This window comes from Aedes albopictus, chromosome 3, assembly GCF_035046485.1.
Source record: "Aedes albopictus strain Foshan chromosome 3, AalbF5, whole genome shotgun sequence".
NCBI lineage: Eukaryota > Metazoa > Arthropoda > Insecta > Diptera > Culicidae > Aedes > Aedes albopictus.
The window spans coordinates 268,477,004-268,491,527 of record NC_085138.1 but is presented as its reverse complement, the minus strand read 5'-3'; the positions used below and the strand labels follow the sequence as shown (position 1 = coordinate 268,491,527).

General features: G+C 37.4%; 1 protein-coding gene across 1 annotated transcript in view; it reads left to right on the top strand.

Moving 5' to 3' along the window:
• The first annotated feature begins 751 nt into the window (after window positions 1-751).
• The window catches only part of LOC115257754 (protein split ends), a 60,676-nt gene continuing 46,903 nt past the window's right edge, over window positions 752-14,524 (top strand). Inside the window, exons 1-2 of the mRNA XM_029857684.2 lie at window positions 752-1,287; window positions 10,584-10,773. Coding sequence (XP_029713544.2) covers window positions 767-1,287; window positions 10,584-10,773 — 711 coding nt within the window. The 5' untranslated portion in view covers window positions 752-766. The remainder of the gene's footprint in view (window positions 1,288-10,583; window positions 10,774-14,524) is intronic.

Here is a 14,524-nt window from a genome sequence, read left to right as displayed (position 1 = left end):
ATTTTAAATCTCATTTTTTCATGAAAATAGGGCAAAATGGGGCAAATTGGACAACTCCCAAAGATGATTCTGGTGATAACAGATCTAACGCTTTTTGTTTATACCAAACAAATCAACTTCAAGTCAGTAACATTAAAAATCCATTCAAAATTAGGAAAAGTTGTTAATATCCGACAGTTGTTGGGGCATATGAGGCAAAATGAGCATTTATAATGATCTTTCAAGTATTCTTATGATTCCTATTAACTTCCAATTACACCTGCAGCTATTTTCAATGATCTACAGTCGTGTTAGTTGTTTGAAAGTACATTTTGATTCTCTTTGTGTATAAAAAAAAGGGCAAAATGGGGCAAAATGGACCACTTTCCGTGTCGTGCGGAGAATGAATTTAGCACCAATCGATTTCTCGTAATTTTTTACGTCAGAAATGGTCAACTTCACGTACCGAAACCAGCGGCGTTAAAAGATCCGTTTTTTGGGTCGATTTTTCCCACTGTGCACTGTGTTAATCCTGTTTGCTGTTCCTAATTGCTCCTTCATTTTTACCATTTACCAAATCTTAGATTGGTATTCCGAATGCGTACATTTTTTTTTTTCAGGATATATCAAATCAATCAATATTTGTGTTATAAGAGTATAAAAACTCACACAATCAATTTTGAAGGGGTATGGACATCATATTTTCGCTCAGATATTTAAGAGTAATATTAGTTCTACGCTTCTCGAACATTCCATCTCCTCGCAACATGATTAATCTATTCCTGTAATGCACTTATCTAATTATCCTTTCTACTTCTGCCAATTTCCGCAGGTCGTCGGTGGAGCATGTGCTTATCGTGGATCCTACACATTCTACAAGGGCGTTAAAATCACATTTCCCAGCAGGGACTCTGCTGCGTCGGCAGCAGCTGCATCCACGACAGCAACGGCAACGGGTGCGACAGGCGTGTCCTGTCCATCGACATCCTCGTTATCATCAACCGCGTCGCCATCGACGTCGCAACCGACATCGACATCGACGGCAAACCCGTTGTCCACGGCGACGGGCACCGTGCCCTCGGTGACCGTACCTTCCGGTCAGAGTCAGAAAACCGCCAGTCAAAGTAGCAGTGGCAATAGTTCCGACAGCAGCAGTAGCAACAGCAGCAGCAACAACAACAACAACAGCAAAACGCAAACCAACGCAAACGCGAAGCCAAAACAGACGCAACGAAAATGTGTCAGTGAAAATAACAGCACCGCGGCCGGTGTGAATAATTTATGTAATGCCACGGCAGCGGAAAAAGAGTAAGTATCGCGGGCCCATCATGCACGGGATGTTTTTTTTTTTATGTTGGTGGGAAGCAAAAGGGGATATTTGAATCGGTTAGAGAGGTGAGGGAATGACTTTATGAGCTTTTGAGTGTTCGACAGGAGAAGGCCAAAGTTAATTGATATGAAAACTTTTATATGGGCATAAATGCAGATGCAATTCATGCCACTTTCTATTTCTTAGATGCTTATTGTAAATTCAGGATTCTGTAGTAAATTTTCAAGGATCATAAGTTGATGATTATAGGGCCCATATAGCCGAAGCGGTAAACGCACGGGTATTCAGCATGACCATGCTGAGGGTGACGGGTTCGATTCCCGGTCGGTCCAGGATCTTTTCGTAAAGGAAATTTCCTTGACTTCCTTGGGCATAGAGTATCTTCGTGCCTGCCACACGATATACGCATGCAAAATGGTCATTGGCAGAGGAAGCTCTCAGTTAATAACTGTGGAAGTGCTCATAGAACACTAAGCTGAGAAGCAGGCTTTGTCCCAATGAGGACGTTACGCCAAGAAGAGAGAGAGAGAGAAGTTGATGTTCCATGAGTTCAAATCCCAGCTACTCCACCATTCTTTTTGTGTAGCCGTCACAAACCGTCGATTCAGACTCACCCCTTTTGAGCAGAACTGTAAATAAAGGGATAAATCGATAGAACCTCACGCTAACACCTGACAGACCTTTCTTTTCAACGGACTGATTAGGAACGACGGTAAGGGGCTGTTTATAAACCACTTAGGCCAAATTTTGGTCATTTCAGATATCCGTCCATACGAAGATTTTAAAATTTGTATGGAGCGTAGACTTTTGCCATAACCACCACCCCACATCCAACAATATACGTGGTTTACGAACGGTCCCTAACAAAACTAGTGTTTTAGAAATTATTATTTCAAATCATAGAAACCTACAAGAAAGTTCAATTATGTATTGACATTTACTGAAATTTGCAGCATTGTGTTTTAAGTTCTTTAAATTCTTTAAAGTCGATGTGAACATTTTCCCCGGAGATCACGTGCTCTTCAAACAAGCTCTACAAAGATTCGTCCTACATACTTTGAAAAAGATTGTTCTAGGTATTTGAATTGGAAACATTCAACTATTTGTTCAAGTATGAATCAAAAGATTTGTTTTGGAATAAACTTCTTTTGCATATTAAACAGCTATCTACTTTATCTAGCTTCAAAACAGCCCTTAGGGGGCGATAAATTAATTTAGGATATTTTAATTTGCCCAGGAATTCATACAAGCTATTAGCCCAAATTATCAGTTAGATTCATTGTTCAGTAGATGTAATTAATTAGTTTCCTTATTAAAATATCCAACTGTTTTCTCCTTGACCTGATAATAAGTATACGAATGTATCCAACAGGGTATCGTTACTAATAAAATTACAATTACAACGATGTTTTTATTTCAAAATTTCGTCTAGATTATAGAATTTCCTGCACGGAGTTTCCTTGAGGAGCTTTCCTCCAGGTTTTATTCATTCGTTTTTGCAGTTTCATAAGATTTTGTTGGTAAATGCTTCAAAATTTCTTTCATAAATCAATGAATAGATCCCTTCAGTGGCGTAGCCAGAAATTTACTTTGGGAGGGATTTTTGATGATCAATGATACCTTTTTCATTATTTGACATTCGCATTTAGTAATCAGCAATGTATATTATGGGGTAGTATATGTTGATGTGCGTAAACATAAGGAAAAGTTTGAACTTTTGTAAAAGTATGTAACCATATTTTTTATATTTAATGTATAAAATCAGCTTAAGAACATAAAAAACTAGTATTAATTAGGGTCCCTGTACCAGTTATCGCACTACCTAAGAAGAACTATTTCTACAAAAATTAGAAGAAAACCGTCGAATGTCATTGATATGTCAAATGATTGATTAGTTTTCATACTTAACAAAAAATATAAAAACGGGTCCAAAACTACTTTTAGTATTTATTACGGCGTATGCCAATGATAGGAACTCTGTACCAGTTATGTACACATTTGTTGATTTGGGTTCCACTTTGCACTTTTTACATGCATTCCATATGGGACTAGGCATAACTGATACACTACGGTGACATAGGGTGCAACGAAGCCGAAAAATTATGGAAAATGATTGTTACCATGTCCCATAAACTTCAACCCTTTGGAGACGGATGGGTCACATTAGTTCAACCGTGAAAACTGACCTTTACAAACGTGTTCTAGACCAGCTAGGTTGCATCCAGAAAAGTGAAAATGCCGTCTCCAAAGGGTTAAAGGGTTTTGTCTGTGTGAAATCCATCAACAGATAAAAATTAGAACCTTCACATGAAGGTCATGCTCTATTGCTAATATATGAATTTTGGCAGACTATAGTGGGTTGGGTACATACAGCGAACGTCTAAAAAACTTGTTATTCGTTGTTAAAACTCCTACGCTCGTTTCGCTGTAAGGGTTTTAAAATTTATTATTAAAAAGTATATTTTTTAAGATGAGCTTAGTTTTTATTAATTTTTTCATAACACAAGTTTATATAAGAATAATGATAGAATACTAAAACCAATTTTATTTTAATTTTCCCCAATGAAAGATTTTCTACCCCCCAGAATCTTTTTCAATACGGTTAAGGCTAACTTATAACGAAATAAAAAAGAGGTTCATGAAAGTTCGATAATAATCGTGTTTCAGCACACCGTGAAGGAGGGGAATAGAAACTCTTCGATTTCCCACCAAGAAACTTCAAAATCCCAACCGCTCAGTGGTACTCTGCTGCTACTAGCTGCATCGGGTGCTGGAAGATGAGTGAACAACACCCTAAAGTGTCATTTTCATTAGCGCCAGGTCCCAACCCCGGAAAAGAAAAGTTCACGTGCGCTTTTGAAATTTGTAAGATAATGCTATACTTCAATTATTTACTGATTCCCAAGAGTATAAAGCTTCTATTATATTTTAATTGTTTGGAATTATAATTTTTAAACATCATATCGATCGATGTAACAAAAGAATACACTATTTTTTTCTGTTGGTCCAACCATGATCAGAGTTTTGGTCCAACCATGATCAGTGATGGTCCAACCAGCATCAGATTTCTTTGCTTAATAAAAACTATTTATATAATTATTAATAAAATAACTCAATGTTTTGTCGGCCTTTTAGAAAACTAGAAGAGTAGAGCTTTCCATCAATTACAAGTATGGAATGCAAAAAGTTTATCAGCATATGTAAAACTTGACTTCAATTCTGACTACGTATTAAAATACCCCAAATTGGTCCAACCATCATCATTTACCCAACTTTAAGATAATAGAATAAAAAAATCGATTTTGTGCTCGACTTCAACATATATAACCCCTTTATGGTATATTATATATGTACACTCCCGTTCAAAAGTTTGGGGTCACCTCCTCAAAAACATGTCATTTGTTTAGGCCCATATCTCCGCCAATTTGCGTCCGATTTCAAAACCCTAGATTTTATTCAAAAGATAATAAGCCAAAGAAACTTTAAACATGATTTAAAAGAAACTTTTTCAAAAAATTTTGTATGTAAACTTAACCCAAAGTTGCCAAATTTTCTAAAAAATGAATATAAACTTACGGCAGTGTCGCTGGAAGTTGGGTCGACCAAATTTTAAGATGAGAGCGGTAATATGACCCATTTTCTATTAGTTTTCAACTGCTTTTTACAGAACTTAGCTAAAAAATCTAGAAAAAAAAGTTATTAAGTAAATTAATCCTTGATGTCATCGACCAAAAGTTTGGGGTCACCCCTCAATATGATGTATCGGTCAAAAGTTTGGGGTCACTTTCGTAAAACATGGAAAAGTGATTTGGTGATATCTTCGTCATCTATAGTTCGATTTTAATTATTTTTGGCTCATTTCAAAGATAATTAACTAAATTTACGTTTGATGTCTTCAACTTAACGTATTTAACGATTTTTGTATATAAAAATGTTATGTAAAGTTAGCACATTTTACCACGCTTCAAAAAATGAGGCAACTTTACGTTAAGTTTTAGTATGTGAATTTCAACAAATATGTGTGGTTCAATGTCTATGCAGTAAGTATCATTCATTTTGTTTCAAGTATGCCAAGAAGAATTAAAATTGAATGAAAGATGACAAAGATATCATCAAATCACTTTTCCATGTTTTACGATAGTGACCCCAAACTTTTGGCCGATACATCATATTGAGGGGTGACCCCAAACTTTTGGTCGATGACATCAAGGATTAATTTACTTAATAACTTTTTTTCTAGATTTTTTAGCTAAGTTCTGTAAAAAGCAGTTGAAAGCTAATAGAAAATGGGTCATATTACCGCTCTCATCTTAAAATTTGGTCTACCCAACTTCCAGCGACACTGCCGTAAGTTTATATTCATTTTTTTTTAGTAAATTTGGCAACTTTGGGTTAAGTTTACATACAATTTTTTTTGAAAAAGTTTCTTTTAAATCATGTTCAAAGTTTCTTTGACTTATTATCTTTTGAATGAAACCTAGGGTTTTGAAATCGGAAGCAAATTGGCGGAGATATGGGCCTAAAAAAAATGACATGTTTTTGAGGGGGTGACCCCAAACTTTTGAACGGGAGTGTATATATTAGACCGGCCCACATTTGTATGAAGCGAAAAAAAAGTTTTCAAAATTCACGGGGCACCCTCTAGAATCGTGCCTTTGGATGAGAAGAACAATTTGTGAAAGATTCAGCACAATCGGTTGAAAACTGAGCTGGCGCAAATGAGTTGAAGGTTTGTATGGGATGTTCAGTTCAAATATATGGGAAATTGGATGATCTCCAGTCTTTCATACAGCACGCCGGTTTGGCGAGTTAGATTTGGCTCAGAATTGAAAGAATAGCAGTTGATACCCTAATGAACAACTTTGTAGAAGACCATATCATGATAAAACTTAATTTAGTTGCGGTTTTAACCAACGAAACCAGGATTAGGACATCTTCTCCCGTTTACTCTCGGTTGTTACATGCAGCACGTGTTTGCCGTTCGAAATATACTCACTACATCATAGGCGGCTTTGTTTTCCTTCATTTCCATTGCTCACGCATGTGGATGAGTATCGAGACAATATAGAATTACATAGCTGCCTATGATCTAGCGCACAAGCTACGACCGACCAACACGTGCTGTATATAACATCCGAGAGTAAACGAGGGAAGATGTCCTTATCCTGGTTTCTTTGGGTAAAACCGCAACTAAATTAAGTTTTATCATGATATAAACTTCTACAAAGTTGTTCATTAGGGTATCAACTCCTATTCCTTCAATTTTGAGCCAAATCGAACTCGCCAAACCGGCGTGCTGTATGAGAGACTGGAGGTCATCCAATTTCCCATATATTTGGACGGAACATCCCATACAAACCTTCAACTCATTTGCGCCAGCTAAGTTTTCAACCGATTGAGCTGAATCTTTCACAGATTGTTCTTCTCATCCAAAGGCACGATTCTAGAGGGTGCCCCGTGGAATTTTTCGACATTTTTGTATTTGGGCCAGTCTAGTATATATATTCAATTTCAGTCGTGGTGTCAAAATAGCAGCGCAGCCGAAAAACATTTTTTGCTAAAAGCGTTTTATACTGAGAATTTGCTCTACAAATTTTGCTCCTGGGAGGGGGAGGGGGCTGGTGTTTGGTTTAACCGTAAAACCAGTGGGTACGCCACTGGTTCTCTTAAATGGTTCTTCAAGAAAAAAAAAACTCAAAAAGCTTCTTCAAGAAGCTTAAGAAGTTCCTCGAATCAGTTTTAAAATTGCTTTCAAGAGAAATGCTTCTTCAAAAGTTCTTAAGTTCCTTCATGAGCTCTTCACTCCCCCAGGAGTTTCTTCAAATTAATCTCTTTCCTACAATTTCAGGTCTAGTTTCTTCGGGAATTCTTCCGAATGTTCCATACCTTCGAAGCCAAGTCAAATGATCCCTCCCAAGCAACACACATGGTTACAAAATAGTTACGGCAGCGTATGTAAGGGATGCGTAGTAAGTCGCAGTGACTTCTGCACAACCCTTACATATGCTGCCGTCACTGTTTTGTAACCATATGTGTTGCTTGGGCTAAAAAATTGTGCCGAATTTTTTTTTTAAATTTAACTTAAGTTTTTCAAGGCTTATCACTGGAGATCCCTGCCTAGCATTTTATCAATAAATTAATTAAGAATTCCTCAAAATATACATCCAAAATTTGCTCCGCAAAGTGCTTATTTCACGTCACGAATTCCACAAAGAGTTTTGTATGAATTCTACTAAAATTTCTTCACTAGTTAAACCAAAAGTTGCTCTAGAACCTTTTTCAGGAGTATTTTTTTTTTCAAAAATACTCCGAGAGTTCCCTTAAAAATGCCTTTTGCCTTTAGAAGGTCTTCCGGGTTTGCTACATAATTTCCAGAGGGGGTTCTTCATAACAAAAATTTAGCTATGAGTTCTTGCCACTATATGTTCCAGCAATTCCTTAAGCATTTCCGTCATTTCCGTTTCTTTAAATTTTTGGTTCAGAAATTTTTCCAAAATTTTTTTTGAAAGATTATTTAATTTATCCAATAGAAACTCCTTGAGATATTTAGAAGAAATTTCTAAGGAACTCTACAGGAATTTAAAAAAAAAAAAACTACGGAGACAAATCCTAAATGAACGGCCTGGATGGGTTTTGGAAGGTATTCCTAGAAAAAATACGAAAGAAAAAATCTAGAGAACTTTCTGAAAAAAAAACTCTTAGAGGAGTCTCTGTAAGAAAGCTAATAAAGTTAAAGGAATGTCTGAAAGAATTTCTAGAGATTTGTTAGAATGAATTTTCAGAGAAGTTAGTGCAAAACTCCTAGAAAATGTTAGTACACAGGGTCAACTATTTGTCCAAAAAGAAACCAATGCTCAAACATCTTGTTTGACTCGATCGAATTTTAATTAGTGTAAAAATGATGTTGCTTCTTGAGTTCTTTCCTTGTCAAATATTCAGGCCTAATTTTTGTATAAAGTGAAAAGTTCACACTTATCCCTAGAAGGTTGATAGGGTAAAAATTTACTTTGTCGCATGCTCTAATATCCGTCTCCTTAGAAGACAAATATCAAATCATTAGAGATATTCTTACTTATATTTGCGAATGCCTCATTAATGGAAGCAAAAAGATGTAGACTATCGATAACCACCCTCCTTAGAACTGGGAATCGAATATTTACGCAAAATTTCACGTTTCAATTTCACTTCACTTGCGACTTGACATTTTTTCTCGTTTTGCACAAGACGACTGAAACCGCTAGTCGCGCTGATTTTCATCACCGTTCAATTTTCACATCACCAGATGCACTTGTTGAACCACCCTTCAATTCACACTCCACAAAAGCTCTGTAGCACTTCAAAGTTGGATTTTACTGCAACAGAATGCAGCAAAAGCTGTTCAATAAATCATTTTTTCCCCGTCGGTAAAATGTAAACGAAAGCATCGTCTAGGGAGGATGCAAGCAAAAGTGTGCGTGTATTTTCTGCATACGGAACATAATTTTTCACAACCACAGAGAATGATTTCCGCGTTGCACTGTGCTGACGTATAATAATCTGGTGGGCAAAATATTAATTGAAATGTTTTGGTCGTTATTCTCAAGCCACGTTCACCTTATTTTAAAAGCTTTCCGTTCAATTATACTTTGAAAACATGATTTGATTTGCGTTGCGAAGAATTCGATCGACTTTTCGAATAAACACCTACGATTAAAATCATAATTTTTTACCATCCTAGGTACGTGGCACGTAGAAAGTGTGCCCGGAATTCAATTCAGGTTTCGCCCGAAATAGAAATGCCTATCCTTCAACATCGCTCTTGTTTTTTTGTGAATCTTTAAAAGAAATGTTGATTATAGGGTATTGGTTCCCTTATTACGCATTTTCATCATACAAAAAAAGGATTGAGGCGCTGTTTATTTTGTTTTTTTTTTTTGTATTTTTTGTTAGTAGTAAGTACTCATGAAAACAAAAAGATGATTCCGTTCTCGGTGCCATAATCGCTTGTTTTCGAATAGGATGAATATGGGAGCGTGAGATTACTGATGGCACACATACCCTATTTCTAGGAGGTCCATGTTTCTTGGAAACTTGCAACAAATATTCAGGTATCAGTAGGTCGGCTCCAGAGGCACGTTCTCCTTCATTTGGGGAATTTGTGCCATCAACAAATATTGCTATGCGGATTGTACCAGAATTAAAAATTGATTTCCATTGATTGCTTTGAAATAGGCAAACGATATTCCTGAAGTATTTCCGGTGGATTATTGGACACACTTCTAGCAGTTTCTGATGGAATTTTCACGGCATTCCTAGTAGAACTCAGTAAAATTATTGTCCAGTATCAGGCCCGGATTAAGGATTGTGGGGGCCCGGGGCCCGAGCGGTTGTGAAGGCCCCTCGGAGGTACAAATGCGATGAGCAATGCAGTTTTTCTTTGTTTTTGAGCAGTATTTGAACCAAAATTGGTTTTTGTGGGGGCCCCTAAAATGTGGGGGCCCGGGGCCCTGGCCCCCCGGCCCCCCTTAGATCCGGCCCTGTACCAATATAATATGTAACTAAAATCTCAAGGAAACGTTCTAGACAGCGTAATTTCGGGAAAACATTTATGATGGAGTTTTTTTTTTCTATTTGTGCTAGATCATCTGAGAACAATTTTGGATAATCTAGTGACGAAAAATGTGATTTAATATATGAAAATTAACCTCGACACTTTATAGTGTAGGACTTTCTGAAAGCATTGCTGGGGAACTGCTTATAGGAATATCTTTTCGAGTTCTTGAAATTTTTGACGGAATTCTTTCTAGGATATAGGAATTGTGGAAAGCCAATGAAGAGCATTGGGGAAGAAATTTAAAATTAACTTAAAAGTAGTTTTCGAAAAAAAAACCGTAGTACAATTTTCTAAGAATTTTTAGAAGATGTCACTTCATAATATTTGGAATTTGTACAAAAAAAATATAAAGATTTTGCATAAAATGATTCTTAACGAATTTTGTCAAAGATATCTGTTTGAGTTGGACATTATTTATTTGAAAACTACAGAATTCGTCCCGAAATTTTCCCGCGAATATTTCCACATAATCTGTCATAACTTTCTCAACAAATTTAACGATAAAAATTATCAAGTTTTATAGAAATTATCATTATTCCTAGCCATTTCTTCCTGATAGGCTGATTTTTTTCGTGAAGCTTATTTGAACATTTTTAAGTTTGTATGACACAAAGTCAGGCTTCGATTCTTATCTGAGTGATGAGCAGACACTAAACTATTTTGGTTTTCCTTTATTTGCAGAAATCCACGGCCGCTGGTGCTGGCGCTGGGCGATTGCTTCCCAGTGCGACCATGGTCGGACTCACCGATAGCGTGCCTCGCCGAGCTGCGGATGGTCTGGAAAGATCGGAACGAGCAATGTCTTTTGATTGCCCTCCGGTTATACTTCCTGCCCGAAAACACACCGTCCGGCCGAAACTGCCACGGAGAGGTAAGTCGAAAAATGTAATCATTCGGTCCCGAACTTTCGGTTTCTAGAGTTGACAGTTTGCCTTGATTTGACATGATTCCGCGCTTGTTAGAATGGGGCAAACATTTGCAACATACTTAAATTCCTTCCCATCGTAAGTAATCACCGTCCGTCACCCGCATGCTAAACAGTAGACTGCCGGACGAAACGATGATAAAGGCACCATAGACTTTCTGTTTTGCCATCAAAAGCTTCGCCCCAACAACGATCAACCGCCTGCCTGTGAAGTTTGTTTACCAAGTATTATATATTTCTGCCTGGCTGGCGAGTCCCCTCTTGGTGCTGCTTATTCACTTGTCTCCCATAATCACGTTGGGTTGGAGGTGTAGAAGTGAAAGATAACAGGGTGCGTCCGTTAGATTATGGTGCACCTTGAGTCATAAAACAATAAAAGTTAGCTCGTTTCGATGAGACTGTGTAACGGATCTGTAAGATTTTATTTGTTGCTTTCATCCTTACATTATTTGGAACTGTTTAACAATAAATGTTTATCAATGTAATATTTTAGTTACAGTAAATAATAAATGAAAATTGTTTCTCAAAGTTATATTTCGTCGAAACAGACACAATTATTCAATTTAAATGGTCTCTAATAGAGACTCTTCATAGCTGGTTGTGATAGGTTACCAAGTAAATATGAAGAATCACCCTGTTAAGTTTCTCCGTCGCGCATGGGTGTATCCATGCCAATGAATGATGGCTCGACTGTGAAATCTGTTTCGATTAGTTCTGAAGAGCTTACTGTCATCTATTTTCCGTCATTACCAAGAAAAGCGTTTGAAACTATATGTTTTGTCATTCGTTTATTTAGATATCAAATCAGAAAACTCTTTGTGGTAGATGCTTCCGTGTATTTGCCCAACGAATCGACACCTCTAGAGGCACGTTTGTTTGCAGAAATATGCGTTATCACTCTCTCTCTCTTCTTGGCGTAACGTCCTCACTGGGACAAAGCCTGCTTCTCAGCTTAGTGTTCTATGAGCACTTCCACAGTTATTAACTGAGAGCTTCCTCTGCCAATGAGCATTTTGCATGTGTATATCGTGTGGCAGGCACGAAGATACTCTATGCCCAAGGAAGTCAAGGAAATTTCCTTTACGAAAAGATCCTGGACCGACCGGGAATTGAACCCGTCACCCTCAGCATGGTCATGCTGAATACCCGTGCGTTTACCGCCTCGGCTATATGGGCTATATGCGTTATCAGTTTGCATTTATTGAAGTATATTGTTGGTGTTCGTTTCATAAGTATTAATAAATTACTGCTCAGCAAGGCTGTATGTTTTCAAAATTTATAGAAATGTTTAAAATGATACTTGTAACAGAATATTCTTCATAGCAAATGCACGGACAAGTGTGTTCAGCCTGTTCCCTTGAAACACAACTGTTAATTTTGCATTGCACAATCAATTGGCGCCTGTTCTGAAAATCATACAAGGTATAGCTTTTGCAACTGTAGTAGACCTACACAGCTTATTGTGTTGTCTAGCCGAAGTGATTCACTTCGGATCAAAATCCAACCATGCCAAACCAATTATCGAAAATATCGTTCTTTTTTTCACTCTATAAACTATTCTCCCCTAAGCTCCAGGGCAGCATAGCAAAATACACTTTGGTATGTGCCGTCATCTACTTGCCCTCTTTCTCTCTCTCTTTCTCTCTCTCGTCGAGTGTGCTCCGTTTCAGATTTCTTGCCCTTCCATGCCGTCAGTTTATTCTTCTATCCGTGCGTTCATGTTCATATGAGATGTGGGGGTAGAGTGGGCAACATAACGGGATGTTCGATAAGGCTGGAACAAATTTGATTCCCTCCCCCTCGGAAAGTTGTGTTCTGGTTTCAACATTTTGAGAGTTGACAAACATACTCTATTCTCCATTACATGATTTGACAATTCTCAGGTCATTTTGACGTTTCCGTATGAGTAAAACAAAGAGGGCAGTGGTTTTTGTCCTCTTTTCGCTCATGCACAGGCCCAGATTTATACATGTGAGGGCCGGGGCCATAGTTTTGAGGGCCCTCTTTCCTCAAATGAAATTTGCTCCTTTGCTCAAATGAAATTTAAAAAAATAATAAAAATAGAATCAATTATATAAAGCAAAGTAACGCTCTTTGGGATTATCCTCGTGGTATAAGATTCCAGTGGTTTGAGTTTGAAGAAGTCGTGATTGATATAATCGTCATCATTGAAAAGTTGAAAGCAGTTTTCTGAGTTCATTTTTCTTTCTTGTTACAAATTGAAATTCTTGAATAAAAGATGTGTTCCAGCACTCTACTTTTCACCCGCAATACAGTTTATAAATTTTAATTGCGAAACTTTCAGTTATTTACGAGATGTCTGCGAGTTTTTAATGATGATGATTATATTAATGACGACATCTTCGCCCTCAAACAGAATTCACAGTGAATTTGCTAAGGAAATTTTTAGAAAAAAATAATTCTCAGAAAAAAAATGCTAGTAAAAAAATTGGTGCAATCGCTGAGGTCTTTTTTGCCAAAGCTCTAGATGTATACCTGGTGCAATCTCTGAGGGAATTGCTATTTTAAGTTATTCTCAAAATCTGTAAGATTTTCATCACAATTTTCTGCAGAAATTTCCTCCAAGGATTTATAGATTTTGTCAGAAGTTCATTATATACACCACATCCTTAATTCAGGAAGGAAACCTTGAGTTTTCAATCATATTTTTCTAAAAATAAAAAAAAATGAACGGAACTCTACAACATCTTCTTCTTCTTCTTTGTGGCTCTACGTCCCCACTGGGACTTGGCCTGTCTCGCTTCAACTTAGTGTTCTTTGAGCACTTCCACAGTTATTAATTGAAGGGCTTTCTTTGCCTGCCATTGCATGAATTTTGAGGCAAGGACAATGATACACTAGACCCAGGGAGTCGAGAAAATTTTCCCGACCAGAACGGGAATCGAACCCGCCGTTTCCGGATTGGCGATCTATAGCCTTCTTAACCACTAGGCTAGCTGGAGACCCCCATACAACATAATTTATCTAAAATTCTTACCAGAGTTCCTCTAAAAATGATTCAACAGCTCTGGGATTCGACTTAAATAGATCCCATGTTTAGCATGAAAAGCCAAAGCCTTGAGTTCCAAAATTCCCTTTAAAACTTTTAGAATTTCGCCAATACAGGTCGGACTCGATTATCCGGAGTCGGGTTGTGATGCTTCTCAAACATATATCTGGTCAACGGCATGCTCTAGAAAGCTGAAATTTTGACATTTTGTCATGCCAACTTTGGTTAGTGATCAGTCAAAATTTCAGCTTCTTACAACATTCCGTTTTTGAGATATTGTTTTGGGAAGCGCCAGAACCTGACTCCGGATAATCGAGTCCGGCCTGTAACTCTGTAGAAAATTCTTCGTAACATGTTTAGAAATAAGAGCAGATGTTTAGCAGAAACTTTTTGACTTCCCATTACACAGATTTCCGACGAAGGAATCGGGAAATCTTTGTTCCAAAAACCGACCTTATTGATCCAGGCGATGTAGTGTCTACCTACAGGTAATGGCATCGAAAGGACAGTAATGTGTATACCTTTTGGTAGTATCGTTCTTGTTTTTATCCACTTGTCCAGGTATCTAAAGTCTACCTACCGGTTTTAGCTACGATTTTCCATCTCTGTACCAAAATATTCAATGAAACCAATCACCGTTCAAGAGCAAATAACTTCAAAGTTTTTCTGAGGTATCATCTACATCGT